This window comes from Panthera onca, chromosome A2 (assembly GCF_046562875.1).
Source record: "Panthera onca isolate mPanOnc1 chromosome A2, mPanOnc1 haplotype 2, whole genome shotgun sequence".
NCBI lineage: Eukaryota > Metazoa > Chordata > Mammalia > Carnivora > Felidae > Panthera > Panthera onca.
In genome coordinates, this window is record NC_138340.1 from 59,626,008 (window position 1) to 59,647,563 (window position 21,556).

Here is a 21,556-nt window from a genome sequence, read left to right on the forward strand (position 1 = left end):
TTATTAAAAATTAAAAATAAAAATGAATTTTTTTTTCTATATTCAAGAGAAAGAAAAGAAACAAAAAAAAGAAAAAGGAAAATAAAGGAAAAAAGGAAATCATTTGAAAATTTGAAAAAGTGAATACACTGTAGTAGACTAAAACAAAATGATGGAAGTAAAATAGAATTTGAAAAAATTTACATAAAGGCTAAAAATATAGTAAAAAATTAAAGAAAAATATTTTTAATAGAAATTGAAGGTAAAAATGAAGTTTTTCTCTTTCTGCTTTCAAGAAAAAGAAAAGAAACAAAAAAGAGTAAAAAAAGAAAAAGAAAAAAAGCAATTGTTTGAAAATTTGAAAAGATCAATACACTGAAGTAGACTAAAATAAAATGGAAGTAAAATAGAATTTGAAAAAATTTACACAAAAGTGAAAAATATAGTAATAAAAGTTAAAGAAAAATATTTTTAATAAAAATTTAAAATTAAAATAAATTTTTTCTCTTTCTGTATCCAAGAAAAAGAAGTGTAAAAGAGAAAAAAAAGAAAATTGAATAGATGGACCTGCTAACAGATTGAAATAGGACTGAAATTACTTTCTTTTCCCCTAAAAGTCAGTCTATGTAGTGCTTTATAGTCCATAAACTAAGCCAGCGGTGAGACTTGTGTTCCTGAAGAGTGAAGTTGGCCCAGTTGGGCAGGGCTCAGTGTAACGGCTCCGATTTCCACTAGATGGTGCTGGTAGCCTACTGGGGTGGATTGTTGTGGCGCTCATAGGTGCGTATGCGCATGGGCAGGGGTGGTGAAAATGGTTCCACCCAGCTACCCAGTCTGTTCTCCCAGATCAGCAATCACGCACCTGCCCTCTGTCTTCAGTTTTCATCCACTCCCTGCTTTTTCACTCTTTGTGACCAGGCCCCAGGCAGTACCTCTCTCCTGAGTTTTGTCTCAGATGCAGCTGCTTTCCCCAGCCCCTTACTTCCAAAAGACTGTGGCTTTGACCTGTCCTGCCCCTCTGCAGAAGGGTCTCACCAATCAATGGCCAAATGCTGGTTGCACCCAGGAACACCTGCTGGACCCTTCTGCTGCTGGTGCCCCGACACTGTGGCCAGGTGCCAGCCCACCCCAGAAAAAGTTCATGAGATAGTGTAGCAGCAGCATTTCAGGGATTATGGAAGATCACAACACACATCTGGCACTAGGCTTCACCCTTAATGACCTTGTTCCAGCACCAGCGAATGTGGCCATTTTCTGGGAACCTCTGGGACCAGGTGGCTTCAACAGTCTCTACCAAATGTCTTTCCAGCAGTGGAACCGCTTTTCCCCGTGTGGCCCAAGATCCTCCCTGATCCCACTCTGTTCCTGGGGATTTGCCCTTCCCTCCAGAGCACTGCCAGATATCGAGCTGTGGAGTTGCAGACTTTGCACTCTCCTTGTTTAGTCTTAATGGAATTTAAAACCCTCTCCTTTCTCCTTTCTCCCTTTTTAGTTTAGTCCCTGCAGCTGTTTCCAATTTTCCACTTTATCTCCAGCTGCTTTTGGGGAGGGGTGCTTTTCCCATATTCTCTCCCCACTCCCCAGTCTCCATCCTCTCTCTGCTAGCAAAAGCACCTCCCTTCCTGCACCTCTTGCTCCCCAAGTTCACTTCTCTGCGCCACGTACCTGCTGAATTCTGTGGTTCAGGTTGTGCAGATTGTTGTGTTAATCCTCCAGTCAGTTTTCTAAGTGTGTAGGATGGTTTAGTGTTGGTCTGGCTGTATTTCATGGACGCGCGACACACAAAAAACTTCCATGCTGTTCTGCCATCTTGGCTCCTCCTCCATCCATAATTTCTTTATCCATTCATCAGTTGATGGACATTTAGGCTCTTTCCATAATTTGGCTATTGTTGAAAGTGCTGCTATAAACAACATGCTTAAACCTTGAAAACATTATGCTAAGTGGAATAAGCCAGGTACATGATTTCACTTACATGTGATACCATGTATGGGCAAATTCACAGAGACAGAAAGTAGATTGGAGGCCAACAGGGGCTACTGGTGGCTAATGGAAAGTTACTGCTTAATGAACATAGAGTTTCTGTTTGGGGTGATGAAATAGTTGTGACACTTACACAATACTGTGAATGTAAAAGAGTTCTGAACTGCACATTTAGAAATTATTAAAATGGCAAATTCTCTATTACATATTTGTTACCATTATTACAAAGCTTTTTAAGGTATAATAAACACAAAGATAGACAAACTGACAATGGAACAGAATACAGGCCCAGAGATAGATTTACTCATATATGGTACTGGAAAAATATCTCTGGACTTCCACTTCCTGCTATACACAAAAAATTCTAGCAGAATTGCATGCAATGAAATATAAAACGTAAAATAATAAAGTTTTTTCTAATACCTCTCTTTTTAAAATTAACACTTTATTTTTTAGAGCAGTTTAACGTTTGCTGGAAAATTAAAGGGAAGGTACAGAGATTTCTTACATCTCCACTGCCTTCTGCCACACACAGCACCCCCCCATCCCAACATCCCCCACCAGAGTGATACATTTGTTACAGTTGATGAACCTACGCTCACACAGTGTCACCCAGAGTCCATAGTGTACATTGGGGTTTACTCTTGGTGTTGCATGTTATATGGGTTTGGACAAAAGCATAATATACGTACTCATCATTATGGGATCACACGGTGTTTCTGCTGCCCTGAACATCCTGTGCTCCACCACTTCATCCCTTTCCTCTTCTCCAACTCCTGTAGCCACTGATTTTTATTGTGTCCAATAAAAATTGGGGTTTTGCCTTTTCCAGAATATCATAAAGTTAGAGTCCTACATTATGTGGCCTTTTAAGAGTGACTTTTTTTCATTTGATAATATGCATTTAAGATTCCTCCATGTCTTTTCATGGCTTGATAGCTCATTGCTTTTCAGTCCTATTGTCTGAATGTCCCACAGTTTATCAATCCATTCACCTACAGGAAGACACTTTGGTTGCTTCCAAGTTTTGGAAATCATGAATAAAGTTGCTATACATATCCATGTGCAGGTTTTCGTGTGTATGTAAGTTTACAACTCCTTTTGTAAAGACCAAAGAGTGTGGTTGCTAGATCATATGGTAATGGTATGTTTAGTTTTGTGAGAAACTGCCAAAATGCCTTCCAAAGTGACTGTGTCATTTTGCATTCCATCAGCAATGTGCGAGAGTGCATCCATTGTTTACTTCACAAATCGTTCCTTCGATGTTGTATCTAAAACTCACTGTATAACCAAGGTGATGAAATTTTCTTCTGTGTTACCTTCTAGGAGTCAGAATTTTGCATTTCACATTTAGGTCTGTGATGTATTTTGAGTTAACATTTGAAAAGGGTGTAAGGTCTGTGCCTGGATTCACATTTTTGCATGTGGATGTCCAGTTGTGCCAGCAACATTTGTTGAAAAGCTCTCTTTCCTCCATTGAGTAGACTTTGCTCCTTTGTCAAACAATAAAGATTTTAGAAGACAGAGAGAACTTCTTCATGAACTGGCAGTAGGCAACAATTTCTTAAGTAGAATACAAAACCCACTAATCATAAAGGGAAATTTTGATAAAGTGTACTATGTGAAGTTTAAGAACCTGTGTTCAGGGACGCTTGGGTGACTCAGTCAGTTAAGTGTCTGACTTCGGCTCAGGTCATGATCTTGCAGTTTGTGGGTTTGAACCCCATGTCGGGCTCTGTGCTGACAGCTCAGAGCCTGGAGCCTGCTTCAGATTCTGTGTCTCCCTATCTCTCTGCCCCTGCCCTGTTCTCTCTCTTTCTCTCAAAAATGAATACATATTTAAACAATTAAAAAATATATATCTCAGGGGACTCAACTCTCAGTGTTCCATGCCAACTTGGGAAGTTTCAAGGAGGAATCCCTAATTCTCCAATCTCCATGCAACTCACCTACTGTGGCATCTAAAATCCATCCCTTGAAGAACTTTCTCCTCTGGTCCCTTTCACAGTAGCGACTCTCTGCAGCATCCTGATACTCAGGGAGCCCCAGAGATAACCCCTAGTGGTTGAGGAGGGCAGGGTGGCCAAGGTGCTGTGCAGCTGCCCACTTGGACTAGGGTTGGCTCTCCGAGGCCAGTGAGCCCTGTCTAATGCTGCAGTCTTATTCCATCCCCAGATCCTTCTGACAGATCCCTGCTGCCATGAAGATCGCCGTGATTGGGCAGGGCCTGTTTGGCCAGGAAGTTTACTGTCACCTGCGGAAGGAGGGACATGAGGTCGTGGGCGTTTTCACTGTCCCAGACAAGGATGGAAAGGCGGATCCCCTGGGTGAGTGGGTGGCCCAAGAGCAGGGAAAGGGGGTGCCTGGGCAGGCAGGTAGCAATGGGTGGTGGGTGGGAGCAGAAGATTGCAGGGTCTTGTGTTGTTTGTGGGCATCCCTGGCTGGAGGCAGCTGTACATACTCCACCTTGAATCCTGCTCAGGCACCAACTGGCTGCTGGGATTTTCTGGAACAAAGTAAAAGTCCCTTCCCCACCTGATCATGGGGTGGGGGTTGTGTCCTGGAGAAGGGACATGGAGAAGCCTGGCCTGCTCCCAGGGCCCTGCTCTCTGACTATTCCAGGCTTCTCTGACCCCAGCATCAGGCTCTGAAAGGGCTGCTAGGTCAGTGTTCTCAGATATGAATGTGCACCATATCCCCGTCACTGGGAGTGCCTGTTATGCCCAGTCCTGAGCCCTGCCCTGGGAGTTTGTTTAGAGAGATGGGTGGGGTCTGAGAATCTGCATTTCTAACAAGTTCCCAGGTGAGGCTGAGCCTCTGGCTCTTGGAAGAGCCAGTTTGACAATCACTAGCCTCTGGGCTGGGAACATCAGCAGCACAGCGGGAACCCAGGGGAGGAAGGAGGGGTGCTCAGCTCAAATGAAAAGACCCTCCGGGGACATTCATAAGTCCTTCTTGGGCCAGATGGATGCAGAATATAAAGTGGGGCTTAAAAATGGAAGGCCAGGGGCGCCTGGGTGGCTCAGTCGGTTAGGCCTCCGACTTCAGCTCGGGTCACGATCTCACGGTCCGTGAGTTCGAGCCCTGCATCCGGCTCTGGGCTGATGGCTCAGAGCCTGGAGCCTGCTTCTGATTCTTTGTCTCCCTCTCTCTCTGACCCTCCCCCGTTCATGCTGTGTCTCTCTCTGTCTCAAAAATAAATAAACGTTAAAAAAAATTAAAAAAAAAAATGGAAGGCCAGATTGGGAAAGGAGCCTTGTGGGGCTGGCCAGGCACAGGGGTATGGTTCATAGAAATAATCTCTCTAGACTGAAAAGCGTAGGCTGACCCGTGGAACCAGCTCCAGTATCATCCTGATGCTAGCCAGTGCACACTCTTGGACTTGACCCCAGTGTGATCTGTGATACAACCTGAACTCACCACAAAATGAACCCTGATACCAGCCACTAAGTGACCACTGATACCAGTCTATGAGTCTGGACCCAGATGGAGCCTGGGTGGGGCTGCTACTTGACCCTGACCTTGGATGTCTTGCAGAAGTATTCCTTGGTCATAGCGTGGACAGCTTTTGCAAGCACAGTCCAGTCGGCTCCCTTTATCCCACATTCCCTCAACGTCCCCAAATGCAGGGCAGAGGCAGAGGGGGCTACAGAGTGGGTCAGGTCTAGTCGGGGACCCGTTATCAGGATGGATGTTCTAACGGAGAACCCAGGATAGGGATGTGTTCATTATGTGCTGAAGAGGGGCAGGCAAAAGGGAACTCCAAGCTATCAGGGTAGTGAATGCAGCTGGCAGCTGCCACTTCCCAGGCTGGGGAAGTAGAAGGAAGCTGTGGCTTCTAAATCTCGGAAGCTTGGGGCTGGAATTCAGACCCATGAGGACTGCATGGTGCTCCTAGGTGTTGGTAACTGGGCAGGTGCAGGTGGGGGTGCTTGCAAGCTGAGACCCAGACTTTGGAAGGCAGACATGGTGGGAGGAAAGTGTACGTTTGGGTAATTCTGCAGATGTTGGGAAAACGGCAAATTAATCCAGCTGCTCCTCTGGGAAAGCACTGCTGCAGCTGGGGTTAAGAAGTGAGGTGGCATGGTTGGGTGGGGCTCTCAGGACAGGAACCTGACAGAAAGGAGCAAACCCCACCTCCCTCACTTTCACCTTCCCCTCAACCTTTTAGTGTCCCTCCATCACCCCTTATTGGCAGTGCTTGACAGGGAGTATTTGACGAAGCAGGAATGCAGTTTGTAGGGTCCCAGCTGCCATCCCAGAAAGTGGTTGAAGGGTGGAGGACAGAAGCTTGGGGACAGCATGGCGAGGCTTTGGGAGGGGTGAGGAGAAGAGCTCAGCCTTCAGGGGTCAGACAGGAACCTGGGAGAGCAGGGAGCTCAGATGCCTTGGTGGTCAGCAGAAGTGAGTCCAGGCAGAGCAGCCACTGCAACCTTGCCCTTGGCCAGTGCTGTCCCCTGGGTTGTGTTCCCACTGTGCTGCCCAGTGGAGTCCCGCTGGGCAATGGGGAAGGGCGGGAGGGACAGGCTGGGAAAGAAGATGTAGGAGTCACTTTGCTGGGAAGGCAGTGGTGGCTGTGGTTGGATGGTTGCGAGGAGGGGCCGGTTTCTCACCTGCTGTTCCACAGGCCTGGAGGCCGAGAAGGATGGAGTGCCAGTGTTCAAGTTCCCCCGCTGGCGGGTGAAAGGACAGGCTCTGCCCGATGTGGTGGCGAAATACCAGGCTTTGGGTGCCGAGCTCAACGTCCTGCCTTTCTGCAGCCAGTTCATCCCCATGGAGGTCATCAATGCCCCCTGCCACGGCTCCATCATCTACCACCCAAGTCTGCTCCCCCGACACCGAGGGGCCTCGGCCATCAACTGGTGAGACAGGGCAAAAACACCCCCATCTGCCAAGAAGTCATCCTCCCCTAGCCCACAACTTTGCTCTGGGGCCACAGAACAGGCATCATTCAGGGGCCCCTCCTGTGCTGCCAGATGGCATCCACATGGCTGACTGGTGAGATGTTCTCAGTAGTGCCAAGAGTGCCAGAGAGAATCAGGGACAGACCTTGCTAAGTGCTCTGGGTTCCTACAGTCAACTGTGAAGTACACACATCAGTGGTCCCACCCTGGCAGGCAGGGTCACTGGGACAGAATGGGTTAAGGGACTCGCCCAAGGGTACCAACCCAGGGAGTGTGACCAGAGGCCTGCTTGAACCCACACCCACTGCCAGTACACAGCAGCGTCCTACTTGGAAAGGGATAGAGATGGAGTAAAAGGTCATCTGAAAAAGATGGTTTGACATGGTAAGTGCTAAAGGGACAAATGGAACCATGTGACTGATGGTGCAGTTTAGCTGGGTGATCAGCAAGGGGAGGCATCTGAGCTGGGAAGAGCAGGGGTTTGTAGCCAGACTGAGATTCAGGCTCACCGACCTCAGGGTCAGGCTCCCTGACCTCCTTGGTTATGTCTTTTCACTTCTTAGACCTTAGTTTCCTTATCTGTAAAAGGGGCATATAATGTCTGTGATACCTGTTGGGGTATTATGTCACATCAAGCATATAGGGCTTTTACCACAACACCTAGCAGGTGCTAGGTGCTCCCGGATTGCCCCCTAGACTCAGGCTTTAAAACTTGTGCTCCCTAGGACCCTTATTCATGGAGACAAGAAAGGGGGTTTTACCATCTTCTGGGCAGATGACGGTCTGGACACTGGGGACCTTCTTCTCCAGAAGGAGTGTGAGATCCTCCCGGATGACACCGTGAGCACTCTATACAACCGCTTCCTCTTTCCTGAAGGCATCAAAGGGATGGTAAGGGCTGGGAAGTGGCCATGCCATATGTGGGCCTCCCCTTACTGGTATCCAGGCCCAGCCTGCCCCCTAGGCTCTTTCCCCATTTCCAGGATTCTAGAGGGAGAGAGCTCTCAAAGAGGCAGGATTAGGGCATACAATGTATTGTTGTTAGGCAAGACTCTTGCTTACAACTGACTGAACCCAATTCGGAAAGCTTATCCACAAAGGGAACATTTTTGGCTCATTTAATATAGAAGACAAAAGACAAGGATGGTGCCAAGCATGGCTGAGTCCAGAGGTAGAAGCCATGTCTTAGGATTCTGTATCTTTGCCTTCCTTCTGATTCTACTTTTCTCTCTTTGATGAGCTTCATCTTCAGGTGGGCTGCCCTCAAATGAGAGGAAAAGTAGTCACTGATGGCTTGAGGCTTTTGCCTCTGGATTCCAAAGGAAGAAAAACCCTCTTTCTCACAAAATTCCTGAATGAAAAATCAGAGAAGCCCAACTGTAGTCATATAGGTTAAGTTGTCTGCAGGAGACAGGGTTCTGTTATCAGAGCAAGACAGACAAGAAGGACTGATGTCAGACACAATTGTGGTTGGTACAGCAGGCAGGCCCCATGGGACCTGACCCCTTAGGGACTGGTGTGTCTGTGTGGCTGCTGGTGGTGGAGCCAAAGGAAGCCAGCCAGAGTTGACCAAAAGGCAGAGACACACATGAACTTCTGGTTGGTTCCAGCAGCAGTCAGGAGTCAAAGAGGAGGCTATCTCAGAGAGGAGAACATTCCCTGTTTGGGAGTAGCGATAAGCAGAGCAATGATGTGAGAGTGCTCACTGCTGCCCAGATGTCAGCCATCTTTTATTTTTCGTGTATGTCAAACAAGATGCCTCTTGTATTCCCTCCCATGGAGTCCACCTGCTTACAAAAATAGTGAACAAAGTAGACTTGCTGGAGATTTGATAGGAGAGACAGAGAAGGGTCTTATCTGACATATCCCACAGGAAACAACTTTAGTGGTTTAGAGCTAGCTGTGCCATCCAATATGACACCTGCTAGTCACATGCACCTATTAAATTCACTAAATTGAATTCTAATTAAAAATTGAGGTCCTCAGTTCCCATAGCTACCTTTCAAATCCCCAGTACAGGAACTACACTGGCTGATGGCCACTGTATTGGACAGTTCTGACACAGAACATGTCCCTCATCCAGAACGTTCTGCTGGGCAGTCCTGCTTTAGATGTTTCTGACATTCTCATCACTTCTTGGTTTGGGTATCTCTGGGAGTCCCCCCAGGACCCCCTCAGGATGGACCTAGGCTCCTTGTCTCTCCTGCCCACTTCCCTGATTCCTTCTTCAACAATCTCCCCTTTTCCTTCACAGAAAAACAGCTTCCTGCTTAATCTCAGACCTCCAAACACCTCATGGGGCTCAGAATCCATTCCCCTTAACAGACAGGGAAGGTTTTAGATGAAAATATGGGAATTGTGTTTGTTACATCTGTATAGGGCTTTGTAGTTTATATAATCTAAGTTCTCAGAAGGTATAAGATCTTCTATATAATCTTCTAAAACTGTGTTTGGTAGAGATGGCAGGGTTTTGTACTCCTCCTTCAGATTGGAATTAGATTCAGACTAACTGTACCCATTCCTATCAGGGATATTCCTTGGGTACCCATGGAGTACCTGGCATGGGGCCAGGCAAGTCTGGTCAGTGTGGGGCTGAGTCCAGGTTCATGGTGAACCCAGGGCCTGGGAGTGAGGGGAGGGTTGTAATGCTGGGGATGCCAACTGACCTGGTCTCCTCAGGTGCAGGCTGTGAGGCTGATCGCCGAAGGCAAAGCCCCCAGACTCCCCCAGCCTGAGGAAGGAGCCACCTACGAGGGCATTCAGAAGAAGGAAACAGCCAAGGTGAGTGCAGAGCCCTGCCCACCCCAAAGGCTGCCCGTGCATGTGCTGGGGTGCAGAGGGTGTCCCAGGGAAACTGGGGTTTAGGCTTACTAGCCAAGCTATAATTGTTTAAGGCCTGAAGAGAGAACAGCCCACGCAGGAGAAGTGTGAGCAAAGTTCCTGTGACACCTGGACAGGCAGGCAACAGGGTGTGTTCTGGGTTGTTCTCTGTTCCCCTTTAGGAAGAATGGACAGGAAGGGTCTCCAGGGAGAAGAGCTGAGGTGGGGCAGTGTGTAAAACATCAGCCACAGTGCTGGAAGTCTCTAAGATGAGATCTGAGAAGTAATTCAGTTTCTCAGAGCTACTGCAGCTTTGGGCATGGGGAAGCTTATGGGCTGTACCTCTGATCAGGGCTTATGGGGTGCATAGGGGTCTTTGTGAGCCCTGCAAGTGAGGAGAAGCTGTTGGGGGGCCTATGGGATGAGCCTGCACTCTGCTGGGGAGTCTGTGTCAGGCCTTGGCCACCTTAACTGAGTGTTATCTTCCCCAATCATCCTCCTAAAGTTTACACAACCAGTGAAAGTCTGGGGTCAGAGAGCACCCAGAGCTGGGGTACCAGAGAGAGGCCTGTTCCAGCTCAGGGACTCAGACCAGTGCCCAACAGGAAGCCAGATGTCCCAGCTCATTCCCCAGGGCTCCTCTCAGTCAGGGTTCATCAGGGTGCAGGACAGGTTGGGGAGGGTGGGAAGTGGGAGGTTGGAGGGTGGTGGGGAAGGGAAGGAGAGAACAGGTGTGTTGTCTGGATGGCCAAGGAGTGGGGAAGAGACTGGCTGAGCACACATGTCCTGTCCAACAGATCAACTGGGAGCAGTCAGCAGAGGCGATTCATAACTGGATCCGAGGGAACGACAAGGTGCCAGGCGCCTGGACAGAGGCCTGTGGGCAGGTGTGTTTGTACTTGGCTAAGATTGGGTTGGATGCACTCGTGTGCCCTACTATCAAAATATGTCTGAACTGGCTGTCAAAGAGTCACTGCCTAGACCCCCAAACCCACCCAAGTGCCCCCAGTCACCTCAGTCCCTCTCCTAGGACCATTAGATCCGTCCACCATCTGGTGGCTGAAGGATAAAGTTCCAGCACAGCTCAAGGCCTCTGGATCCCTGCAACAGCTCTGGGTTCAAGCTATGTTGGTTGTAAAATATTTTGACTCCCACCCATGGGCTTGCAGAGATCCTAAGTCCAGCTGTGACCTTGACTTGGTCCCAGTGGGGCGGAGTACCATGCTCAGGCTAGGGCTTGGGCAGTGGGCAGTCCAGATACTGCAGATGGTGAGCCCTGGCACTTACAAGCTCTCAAGAGGTATGGGGATTTGGCAGGACCGTCATTGGGAACAATCTGCTCCCCACAGAGGGCAGTCTTGTTCTCCACAAAGCCTCAGACTGTCCAAACCCCTGACTGCTGACCAACTCCCCAGACCCCATCCATGAGTCTCTCTGCTCCCCCCATCACCACAAGATTCTATGCAATGTGACCAGTGCTTAGTGGCATCCCCAGGGTACTCTGTGATGCCTTGGGCAGATTTTCTCCTAGTGTCTGTCCACCTGAGGTCTGAGGCCAGCGGCCAATACATAGGATCCTAGGGACACATAGAACTTGAGGGCTCCCTGAGGACTCTGGGGCTCTTCCAGGTCTTGTTTGTGCTACTGGAGGCAGAGTCCTAGGGGTCGCCTAGGACTAGTCTTGTGTTGTGGCTGCCCTAGCTGCCTCTCTCCTCCCCCTAGCCATGCCCAGCTCCCTTTCATCCCCTTAGCCCTGTTCAACCTTGCCTGGAATGCCAGCAGTGGGGGCCTCTTTCATCTACCATCTTTTGGTTTTCCTGTCCTCAACAGAAGCTGACTTTCTTCAACTCAACACTAAACACTGAAGGCCTGGTGCCCGAGGGAGAAGCCTTGCCTATCCCAGGAGCCCATCAGCCGGGGATAGTCACCAAAGCGGGACTCATCCTTTTCGGGAATGATGACAGAATGGTAATGGTTCTGCTATGGGTCACATGTCTGTACTTTAGGCTTCAGGCGACACACACATGTCCAGGTGCTCAGCCCTGGCAGTTAGACCCCAGGCTACTCTGGAGAAAACATGGTAAAGTGAGACCGCAGGCTCCAGGAAAACCCCCGGAAAGCCCCTTGCTTGCACCCAACCCACTTCCCTGTTCGGGGAAGGCTGGCCCCTTGCTCTTTGTGACCAGGTCCCCCAGCCAGAGTTGGGTGCCTTGTGAGAGTATCAGAATCAGGGAGAGGCTCTGTGCTGGGACCCCTGAATTTGCAACCTCCTTTCAGTCCAGCAGAGTGTCCAGGTGCCGCTGGGTGTGGTGACTGAATCTCTGTGCCTCAGTTTCCTTCTTTCTGAACAGGGACATCATCGTGAGAACCTCTGGAGCCATGCCAGGCAAACAACATGCCCTGACTCATGTTAGCAGACTCCACGACTCTGAGTAACAGCTACTATTTATGCAGTGCCTTCTGTGTGCCTTAGCACTATTTTAAAACAATTTAGATCTATTAAATTTGATTTTCCTAACAACTATATGAGATATGTATTAATATTATACCCATTTGCCAGCAGAGAAAACTGAAGCAAAGAGGTTTAAATAACCCTCCCAACATCACCAAGTTAATTTGTGGCAGAGTGGGGATTCAAGCCTTAAAATTCTGGCTCTGATGCCCAGGTTAATACTCCCTCTGTACAGTGGTTGGGCAGGTCTGGACTTTAAGATACTGGGGGCAGGGAAGGAGTACAAGCAGGGGTCTCCAAACACTGTGGAGATTTCAACAAATCTCATGGATATGGAATCATTGGCTGCATCAGTGTGTATAGACCAGATAGAATGTGGAACAGCTTTGCTGGGGATGGATGCGAGCTCACTCTGGGTGCCTATCTTGCTGTGTCTCGCCATTGGAGGGCCTGAGGATGCCATTAATGTCTGCAATGTATAGTGAGTGGGTGTTTTAGGTATTCATGATGGATACATGCAGTTGAAAGATGCTATCTGTCTTGGGTCAAGTTCCTTTGAAGCAGTGTCTGAGACAGGAGTTCTTGTGCATGTGACTTATTGAGGGAATACTCTTGGAAAATCCCATACAATGTAGGGCTAGACTGGGGCAGAGGACAGTGCTAAGCAAAGATATAAGGGTTCTGGAGTCTGCCATCTTCTGTCTGATCCCAGGCACTGCAGTGTGAATTGCATCTGCTGATTATGCCCCCGCATACTCACATCGCTAAGTCCTTGGTTTCTGCTGCCCCTGGAGAAGGAAGGTGGCAATGAGGCATCAGCCCTGGGCCTCTCTATGCATGGCTGCACTTATCCGCCAAAAGCCATGGAGGAGGAAGGTACATCTAGATTGCTAATGACCTATACCGCAGCAGCTGGAGGATGGGAACACGGGCTAGGAGGAGCTCTGGGTAGGGGGCAACAACTGTGCCCTCTGTGATGTCCACAGGGACAGCAAAGCAAAGGAAGTAGCCTTGGCGGAACCCTTGGTTGAAGTATCTTTCAGGAACTTTTAGCTGGGTCTAGCTGGGCTTTAGCTCACAGAAAGCTCCAGAATATCTTCAAAAGTCAAGAGGGTGGAGGCCAAGCAGGGAATCTGGCTTCAGTTATGTCAGGGCATATAGAGAGTGTACCGTTCTTATAATTTTTTAAAAAATTTTTAATATTTATTTATTTATTATTTTATTTATTTATTATGTATAATTTATTGTCAAATTGGTTTCCATACAACACCCAGTGCTCATCCCAACTAAAAATTTTTTTTAACGTTTATTTATTTTTGAGAGAGAGAGAGACAGAGTGTGAGTGGGGGAGGGCAGAGAGAGAAGGAGACACCGAATCCGAAGCAGGCTCCAGGCTCTGAGCTGTCAGCACAGAGCCCGACACAGGGCTCCAGCTCACAAACCAGGAGATCATGACCTGAGCTGAAGTCGGACGCGTAACATACTGAGCCACCCAGGCGCCCCTACCATTCTTGTAAACCACTCTTGTCACAGACATCCGCGTCTGCTCCTTTTCCCACCTCTGCCCCCTAGGGGGCATCTGATGATCTTCACCAGAGCTTTCCATGGGGTTTCTAGGAGCTGGGCTACTGGGTGATAACTTTACTTTTTTTTATGTTTATTTATTTTTGAGAGAAAGAGAGAGAGCGCACAAGTAGGGAAGGGGCAGAGAGAGAGGGGGGGGAGACACAGAATCTGAAGCAGGCTCCAGGCTCCAAGCTGTCAGCTCAGAGCCCAATGTGGGGCCCGAACTCACAAATCATAAGATCATGACCTGAGCTGGAGTTGGATGCTTAACTGACAGCCACCCAGGCGCCCCTATTTGTTTTCTTGATTCATTTTCTGAGTAGTGCCTGAATTACTTTTGTCTAATAAGTAGGCATTTTTATGGAAATAATAAAATCATTACACTTAAAAAGACGTGAGAAGGGGGGTGGGTGACGGAGAAGTGAGCTCTACAGTTTCCTCTGTGTTCCTGGAAGAGCAGTGTCTCCACTGTGAACGTCCCTCCTCATTAATCTTGTACCTTTCTTGTGGTGAGGGTTGGAGACGAAGTGTGTGGGGAGCCCAGCACAGTGCTCCCTGTGGAATTGCTCTCTTCCCTGCCATGCAGACAACCACAGGTACTGTGAAGCCTTCTTTTTGCAGCTTCTGGTGAAGAACATCCAGCTGGAGGATGGCAGGATGATCCCAGCCTCACGCTTCTTCAGCGGAGCAGACAGCAGTGTCCTTGAGCTGACAGAGGCAGAACTGGTCATGGCAGAGACTGTGCGGGTAAAAGCCCCCTTCAGGGATTCTGTCTGGTTTTGCAGGTTGTGCACTGCATCTGTGTTTTTTGACTCACACTCCCTGGAGTTGGATGTGCACACCCTCTGTAGATGTATGTGCTGACCCTGGGCACCGTGTTGGTTCTATCATGTCTTGGGACTTTCTGATGCCCCCTTGCTCTTTTCCTCTGTCACTGGGACACTGGGATTTGGCCAGCTGGGTCTGACTCTTCTAGGGACTCACTGTCAAGAGTGGACAGATGAAGAAGCCCCTGGAATAGGTGGAAAAGGTTGGTGCCAAATCCATGGCCCTTTGATGAGAATGTGTGCAGTGTAACCTTCCAGAAAATCTCCCTGAGAGGGAGCCTCCTGCACTGTGACCAGCCCGGGTGTCATAGTCAGGCAGACCTGGACTCCAGTCCAGCCGTCATGGATGATGCAGGAGAGCACTTCACTCTCTGAGACTCAATCCCTTCCACTGCAAGCCCAGTCAGTGGTCACCTCCCAGACTTGTTCCTGGTCCTTCCTGCTCCCTCTGCCCACTTCCTTCTCCCTGGAAGTCATAGTATGGATGGTATTTAACCTTTATGAATGAAGGCTGTGGATGAATTTTCAAGCATTCACTTGTTCAACCATGTAATCAATGACTTAAGAAATACATATGAGCTCCTATCAAATGCTGAGTGCTAAGCCAGCACTTCTCATGAAGTGTCCCTTTCCATGGGGAAAACAGCCAATGAACAGCCAAACAAATGAACAGATAATTTCAGGCCAATAACAGGTTGATGGGAACAAGGTCCTTGGAGGCTGGGGGACAACTTTAGAAGGAATAACCAGGGCAGGCTTCCTTGGGCAGGAGAAGGGGAGGGTTTGACCTGAGACCTGAGTGGAGAGAATTCTGGGGGAAGGAGGGCTGGATGAGAGGACATGGGCCAGTCGGGAGCCACAGTGGTGACTGTGGGTGTTGATGACAAGTGCTAAAGACAGGACCCAGCAGGGAAGGGACACGAGAAGCTTACTCTGCTCCAGAGGGCACCAAGCACTTCCTCAGTAGAAAGCTGAACTTTCTGAATGTCTGTAAAAAGAGAGAGAGAGAGAGAGAGAGAGAGAGAGAGAGAGAGAAGCCTGTTCATTCAAAAATATTTTGGAGGGGGGCGCCTGGGTGGCGCAGTCGGTTAAGCGTCCGACTTCAGCTAGGTCACGATCTCGCGATCCGTGAGTTCGAGCCCCGCGTCAGGCTCTGGGCTGATGGCTCGGAGCCTGGAGCCTGTTTCCGATTCTGTGTCTCCCTCTCTCTCTGCCCCTCCCCCGTTCATGCTCTGTCTCTCTCTGTCCCAAAAATAAAAATAAAAAATGTTAAAAAAAAAAAAAATATTTTGGAGGAGCTGCTCTGGCCCCAGCCCTGTACTTGCCCTGGAGTTACAGGGCCAGCTGGACAAACTAGCCTTCTGGGGCTTACAGCTGAGTGGCCCTTGGGGTGAGGTAAGGTTGTGTGTGTGTAGAGCTAGGCCTGAGTCAAACGCTGTTGTGACTGTGTCCTTCATCTGTGCACTTGAATAAACTGCATATCCATGGGTGTTGTGAGTGGTAGAGGAGAGGACACACATGGAAACAGGCAGTTTAACAGCACCTATAAGGACCTCAGTAAACGTGGGCAGGGAGCCTAAGGGTCATCAAAAGAAGTACATGCTTGCAGAGTGTGTACACTGTGCAGCAGTGTTCCAATCACTTCAGGAACAGTAGTGTGTTTAATTACTGTAACAACTATGAAGTAGGTGTTTCTATTACTTTCAGCTCCCAGCAGAGGAGCCCAAGGCCCAAGGTGGGGTCACAAGAGATGAGCACAGGCCTAGGCATGGAGCCCAGCTGGTGGGCCTGAATTCCTGGCCTCCACCACTATAATGCTATGCCACATGGCCTCTTGGTCATCCTTGGCATCATTATTATTACACCTGTTGGTCCTAGCTGGACTGGCCCTTTCAGAATGCATGGTCTGGAGGTGACTGGGGTGGAGCAGAAATGGCTGGGGAGGAGATGCCAGTGTCGGCCTCTGGTGTTGGTGGAGAGAGCCTAGCAACGGAACAAAATTTGCATTGTTGTGGTCTTTCTGTACAACAGGTACTCTGCCTGCCTCGTGTGAGGAATTATCAGCCATTATCAGATCCTTTCACAGATGAGGAAACAGAGGCACTGAGAGACTCTCTGCATCTCCATGGCTTGTCAGGAGCCAAGCTATGGTGTGAACAGGCCGTGTGGGTTTAGGGTCCACTGCCTTTCAGAGGTTCCACACACATCTGATGAGGGCCGGTGCATCCCATAGGCATCATGCTGGTGTCCACATACCAGCAGGTGACCTGTGGCCCTAGGCCACCTGAGTCTGAAGAGCAGGCAGAGCAGTCAGTGAAGGGTTCAGGGAAGAGGGGCCATGGCAGTTGGTCCTGGAGGATGCTTAGGATTTAAACATGAGCTGGAGGTCCAGAGAAGGACCTCACTGGTAGGCAAGGGCCCAGGCAGAGGTGTGGAGGACAGGCAGTAGTCAAGTGGGGACAGAGAATGGCTTAGCATGGCTGCTGATGGTCACAATGAGGATGGGAAGAGCAAAACCATGACACCTTTCAAAGAACAAAAGAAGGAGCCAGGGAGAGGTTGGGCCAGGTCCTAATTGGGCCTGACCACTTCCATCTGGCCCAGTGACCAGCCAAACACTGTCTGAAGCTCAGGCAGAGTGTGAGGCATCTTGATGCTCCTGTCCTCATAGGCCTGACTGGGAGCTCACCCAGAGAATAATTGTCCCATCCTGATCCACTGGACGGCCTTCTTAGAATTCTGGATGGTGTTGCCCACTCACACTGGCCTTTCCACACTCACCCACAAGGCTGGCTGGTGGACACTGCTGACTTTTGCAGGCTGTGGGACAGATGGGCACAGAACCAGCTGGCCTGTCTGTGAGAAAAAGACCCAGGCCTCCTGAACCCCATCAAAGTACCTTGTTTTCACCCTCAGAACTCCCACCCACTTTTCTTTCCTTTCTACACTGCAACACACCCAAACACCAGGATCACTCTGGGAACCTCACCCGGATGAGAGCACCAAGGTGAGGCTGGGTGTGAAGGGGGCTGGGGAGCAGCTGGTGCACAGCCAAGCCCTGAGCTCTGCATGTATACTCTTCCTGCTGCACTGAAATGGTGTAGGGATCCCAAAGGAGCTGAGGACAGCTGAACTCCCTGGGCTCCTACTTCCCCAAGGGCACAGTCACCCCAGGAGCCTGGGAGCAGCAGCACCGTGGAGTGGACAGAGCCCAGCCTGGCAGCAGGTGGGGCAAGCCCACAGCAGGGGCTGCTCTCACCCAGAAGACACATGCCCCCGGTTCCCCAGGGAGCCCTGTTCTCACCATGCCTGTTTTTCAGAGTGCCTGGAAACGGATTCTCCCCAGTGTCCTAGAGGTGGAAGACTCCACTGATTTCTTCAAGTCAGGGGCTGCATCGGTGGATGTTGTGAGGTAAGGCTGGGATTGGAGAGGTCTGGCCCCAGGTGTCAATGGCCATGTCACAAGCAATGCCAAGACTCAGTAGCAGGAAACAACCATCATTTCTTATGCTTTGGATCATTCAGGTCAGGGATTCATAAAAGACCTGCATGTGCAGGCTTCAGGGGATCATCTTGAATGGCAGTGGGTGAGTGGGCTGGTAGCAGCTGGAAGAGACAGGCAGGGATATCTTCCTCCAAGCTAGTCTCTCTCTGTCATGCCTGGTGCATGGGCCTGGAGGGCTGGTGGCTGCTGAGGTGTTACTGCCAACCAGGTACCTATGTGTTGAGGCCCCAAAGTGACTGCTTTGGGATTTGGACTTGTAAGTGGTGGCTTGTGGCTCTGAGAGTGCTGATGCCAGGAAACAAGGTAGATGTGGACCCAGCCTGGGGGACGCATGACATCAATGCCATTGACTTGATTGTTTTCAGCAGTCACAAGCCTGACCAGATTTGAGGGCAAGTGCTGGGCACTGAGACCCAGGCCTCAGTGGGAGGAGGATCAAAGACTGTGTGACTCTGTTTTAAAACTGCTACAAGCCCCAACTCCCTCCAGTGAAAGCCAAGGTGTGTAGGGAAAGAAAACGGGCAGCTAGAGATCACCGCAGAGTAGGTTACCCATTCTTCAACCTCATATGTATTCTCCTGCTTTCCATTTAACAGCAGTAAGTTCTAATTTGTATAAAGGGAAGAATGTGGATATGGTAGAACATCTTTGCAAGCAACAGTAACTTAGTTCAGTCTGGTTTAAACAAAAAAGAACAACCAAGTCAAACGTTCCATGGTCGCTTTCTTTAGGCAGGGCTGGTTACTCCAAACACTCAAATTACATCGTTAACATTGTCATTGTCTGTTGCTTCATTTCGGGGGAGGATTTCTCCTCATAGTGACACATTGCCTGCACAGTAGTTTTTTTCTAATTTGTGTTATCAGCATTCCCAGTGAAAAGGTGGTTGTTCTCATGGCAGTCTCCACGTAAGTCCTAGACTTGAATTTGACAGGAGCTGGTGGAGTCATGTGCCCCAATAAGAATCAATCGCTGGCCAGGAGCAGGCATGCTCTGATTGGCCAAAGCTGGGTCATGTGCCTACCTCTGGCGTCAAGGGTTGAAAGGACTACATTCAACCCACATCTCTGGAAAGGGAGGAGAAAGTTGTTTCCTTGGAAAGTGTCAGTGCTATTGGTAGAGGCAGGAGAAGTGGGTGCTGTGAAGGCAGAAGCAGAGATGTATACCACATGTGGGGAGAGGATTCTTGTACTTGAAGAAGGTGCAAAGGAAACTCTGTGGAGCTCACTCAAGTAGAGAAAAATTCACATGGGAAATTAAGCAAAGCTGTGATATTGACAAGGTGTGCAGGAGAATGTCAGAGAAACACTCAACAGCCCTCTGCATTTTGGTTCCCTCGGTAGGGCTGTAGAGTGAGCAGTGCTGATCAGAGGAGGCACTGATAAGGGAAAGGGACCCAGGATGAAAAAGGATGTGTGAACTCTAGTCCCCCTGAACACAAGGGAAGACTTACATGTTTCCAAGACCTTTGGGGCAAAAACAGGGAGGAGACTAACCTCTGCACTCTGGGGTGAGCCAAGAATGTAGCTGCTGTCTGACCCAATTGAAAAGTCCACCCAAGGCTGAATTGAGTAATGCCCAGTCATCCTGACAACAGGCCTCTCCTTTATTTTAAAATTGTTTTTAAAAAACATCATGTAAATAGTATTTGAGAAGGAGTTGCATGCCATCCACCTAGGGAAGGTTTTGGGGAGGGTTTGATTCAGAAGAGCAACTGTGAGATAATGAGAATTGGGGGTACATATTTTACCTGTTAATTTTTGCAGTGTATCAAAGCTTCCCAAAACATAGTGGCTTAAAACACCACTACTTTTTAGGTTCGTGGTTCTGTGGGTCAACAGTTTGGGCTGGGCTCAGTTGATTTGGGCCACACTGATGTCAGCTGGAGTCACGTATTTTCAGTCAGTTACCAAGTCAGCTGGAGGGCTGGCTGGTCCAGGATGGCCAGTGCCATCAGAGGTCCAGTGCAGGTTTGTTCATATGGTCATGGTAGGGGCCTAGGAAGCAGAAGGTTCAAGTGAGCACATCATATCCACTACATGTATCAGCCAAATCAAGTCATGGAGTTGACCCTATTAAGGAAATGGACACCATCTCCCAATGGCAGGTGCTGCAGTCACATCTCAAGGCTGGGACTACAGAAGGGGGGTGAGAAGTCTTGTGGACAGTTTTTCAACCTACCACACATATAAAAGCTGAATTGAGCCTCTGTGCTTGGAAACCTTGGGCACTACAGGTGTCTTATACCTCACTCTGACTTGTGTGGGTGGTGAGTATGAATTATAAAATCAATGGTTTTTATTATGCTCAGAAGAAGAATCAGACATCTGAGAAAATGATGTCCTGAGGACAACCCAGGGCTGTCTAGAGCTTCTGAACTGAGGTTGATGGAGGATGAAGATAAAGCTGACTTTTTGTTTTGAGACTACTTCAGACCATATATCCTTTTGTTTTTATTATGATAAAAAACATATGAATTCTACATTCTTAACAAATTTAAAAAAATTTTTTAAATGCTTATTTATATTTGAAAGAGATTGAGACAGAGACAGAGCTTGGGCAGGGGAGGGGAAGAGAGACAGACACAGAATCCAAATCAGGCTCCAAGCCGTGAGCTGTCAGCACAGAACCCGATGTGGGGCTCAAACTCACCAGCAGTGAGTTCATGACCTGAACCAAACTCGGATGCTTAAAGGACTGAGCCACCTAGGCACCCCACAATTTTTTTTGATAAGAGCTGAAGGAGGAGACAGACTAATAATCAGCCAAAGAGTCGTTTTTTTTAAAATATGAAATTTATTGTCACATTGGTTTCCATACAACACCCAGTGCTCATCCCAAAAGGTGCCCTCCTCAGTGCTCATCAACCACTTTCACCTCCCTTCTACCCCCCAAAACCCTCAGTTTATTCTAAGTTCTTAAGAGTCTCTGATGGTTTGCCTCCTTCCCTCTCTATAACCTTTTCCCCTTCCCCTCCCCCATGGTCTTCTGTTAAGTTTCTCAGGATCCACATAGGAGTGAAAACATATGGTATCTTTCTCTGTATGACTTACTTCACTTAGCCTAACACTCTCCAGTTCCATCCATGTTGCTACAAAGGGCCATATTTCATTCTTTCTCGTTGCCAAGTAGTATTCCATTGTGTATATATAAACCACATTTTCTTTGGTGGACATTTAGGCTCTTTCCATAATTTGACTATTGTTGAAAGTGCTGCTGTAAACATTGGGGTACAGTGCCCCTATGCATCAGCACTGCTGTATCCCTTGGGTAAATTCCTAGCAGTGCTATTGCTGGGTCATAGGGTAGATCTATTTTTAATTTTTTGAGGAACTTCCACACTGCTTTCTAGAGTGGCTGCATCAGTTTGCAATCTCACCAACAGTGCAAGAGGGTTCCCGTTTCTCCACATCCTCTCCAGCATCTATAGTCTCCTGATGTGTTCATTTTAGCCACTCTGATTGGGGTGACGTGGTATCTCATTGTGGTTTATATTTGTATTTCCCTGATGAGGAGTGAC

At 48.6% G+C, this 21,556-nt stretch overlaps 1 protein-coding gene across 3 annotated transcripts in view; it reads left to right on the forward strand.

Annotated features, from left to right (window-relative positions):
• The window catches only part of ALDH1L1 (aldehyde dehydrogenase 1 family member L1), a 137,051-nt gene that overhangs the window by 42,670 nt on the left and 72,825 nt on the right, over positions 1-21,556 (forward strand). For all 3 annotated transcript variants that reach the window (XM_060631971.3, XM_060631972.3, XM_060631973.3), the window contains exons 2-9: positions 4,138-4,289; positions 6,590-6,824; positions 7,592-7,757; positions 9,546-9,647; positions 10,484-10,573; positions 11,517-11,654; positions 14,326-14,451; positions 17,852-17,943. In XM_060631971.3, coding sequence (XP_060487954.2) covers positions 4,163-4,289; positions 6,590-6,824; positions 7,592-7,757; positions 9,546-9,647; positions 10,484-10,573; positions 11,517-11,654; positions 14,326-14,451; positions 17,852-17,943 — 1,076 coding nt within the window. In that variant the 5' untranslated portion in view covers positions 4,138-4,162. The remainder of the gene's footprint in view (positions 1-4,137; positions 4,290-6,589; positions 6,825-7,591; positions 7,758-9,545; positions 9,648-10,483; positions 10,574-11,516; positions 11,655-14,325; positions 14,452-17,851; positions 17,944-21,556) is intronic.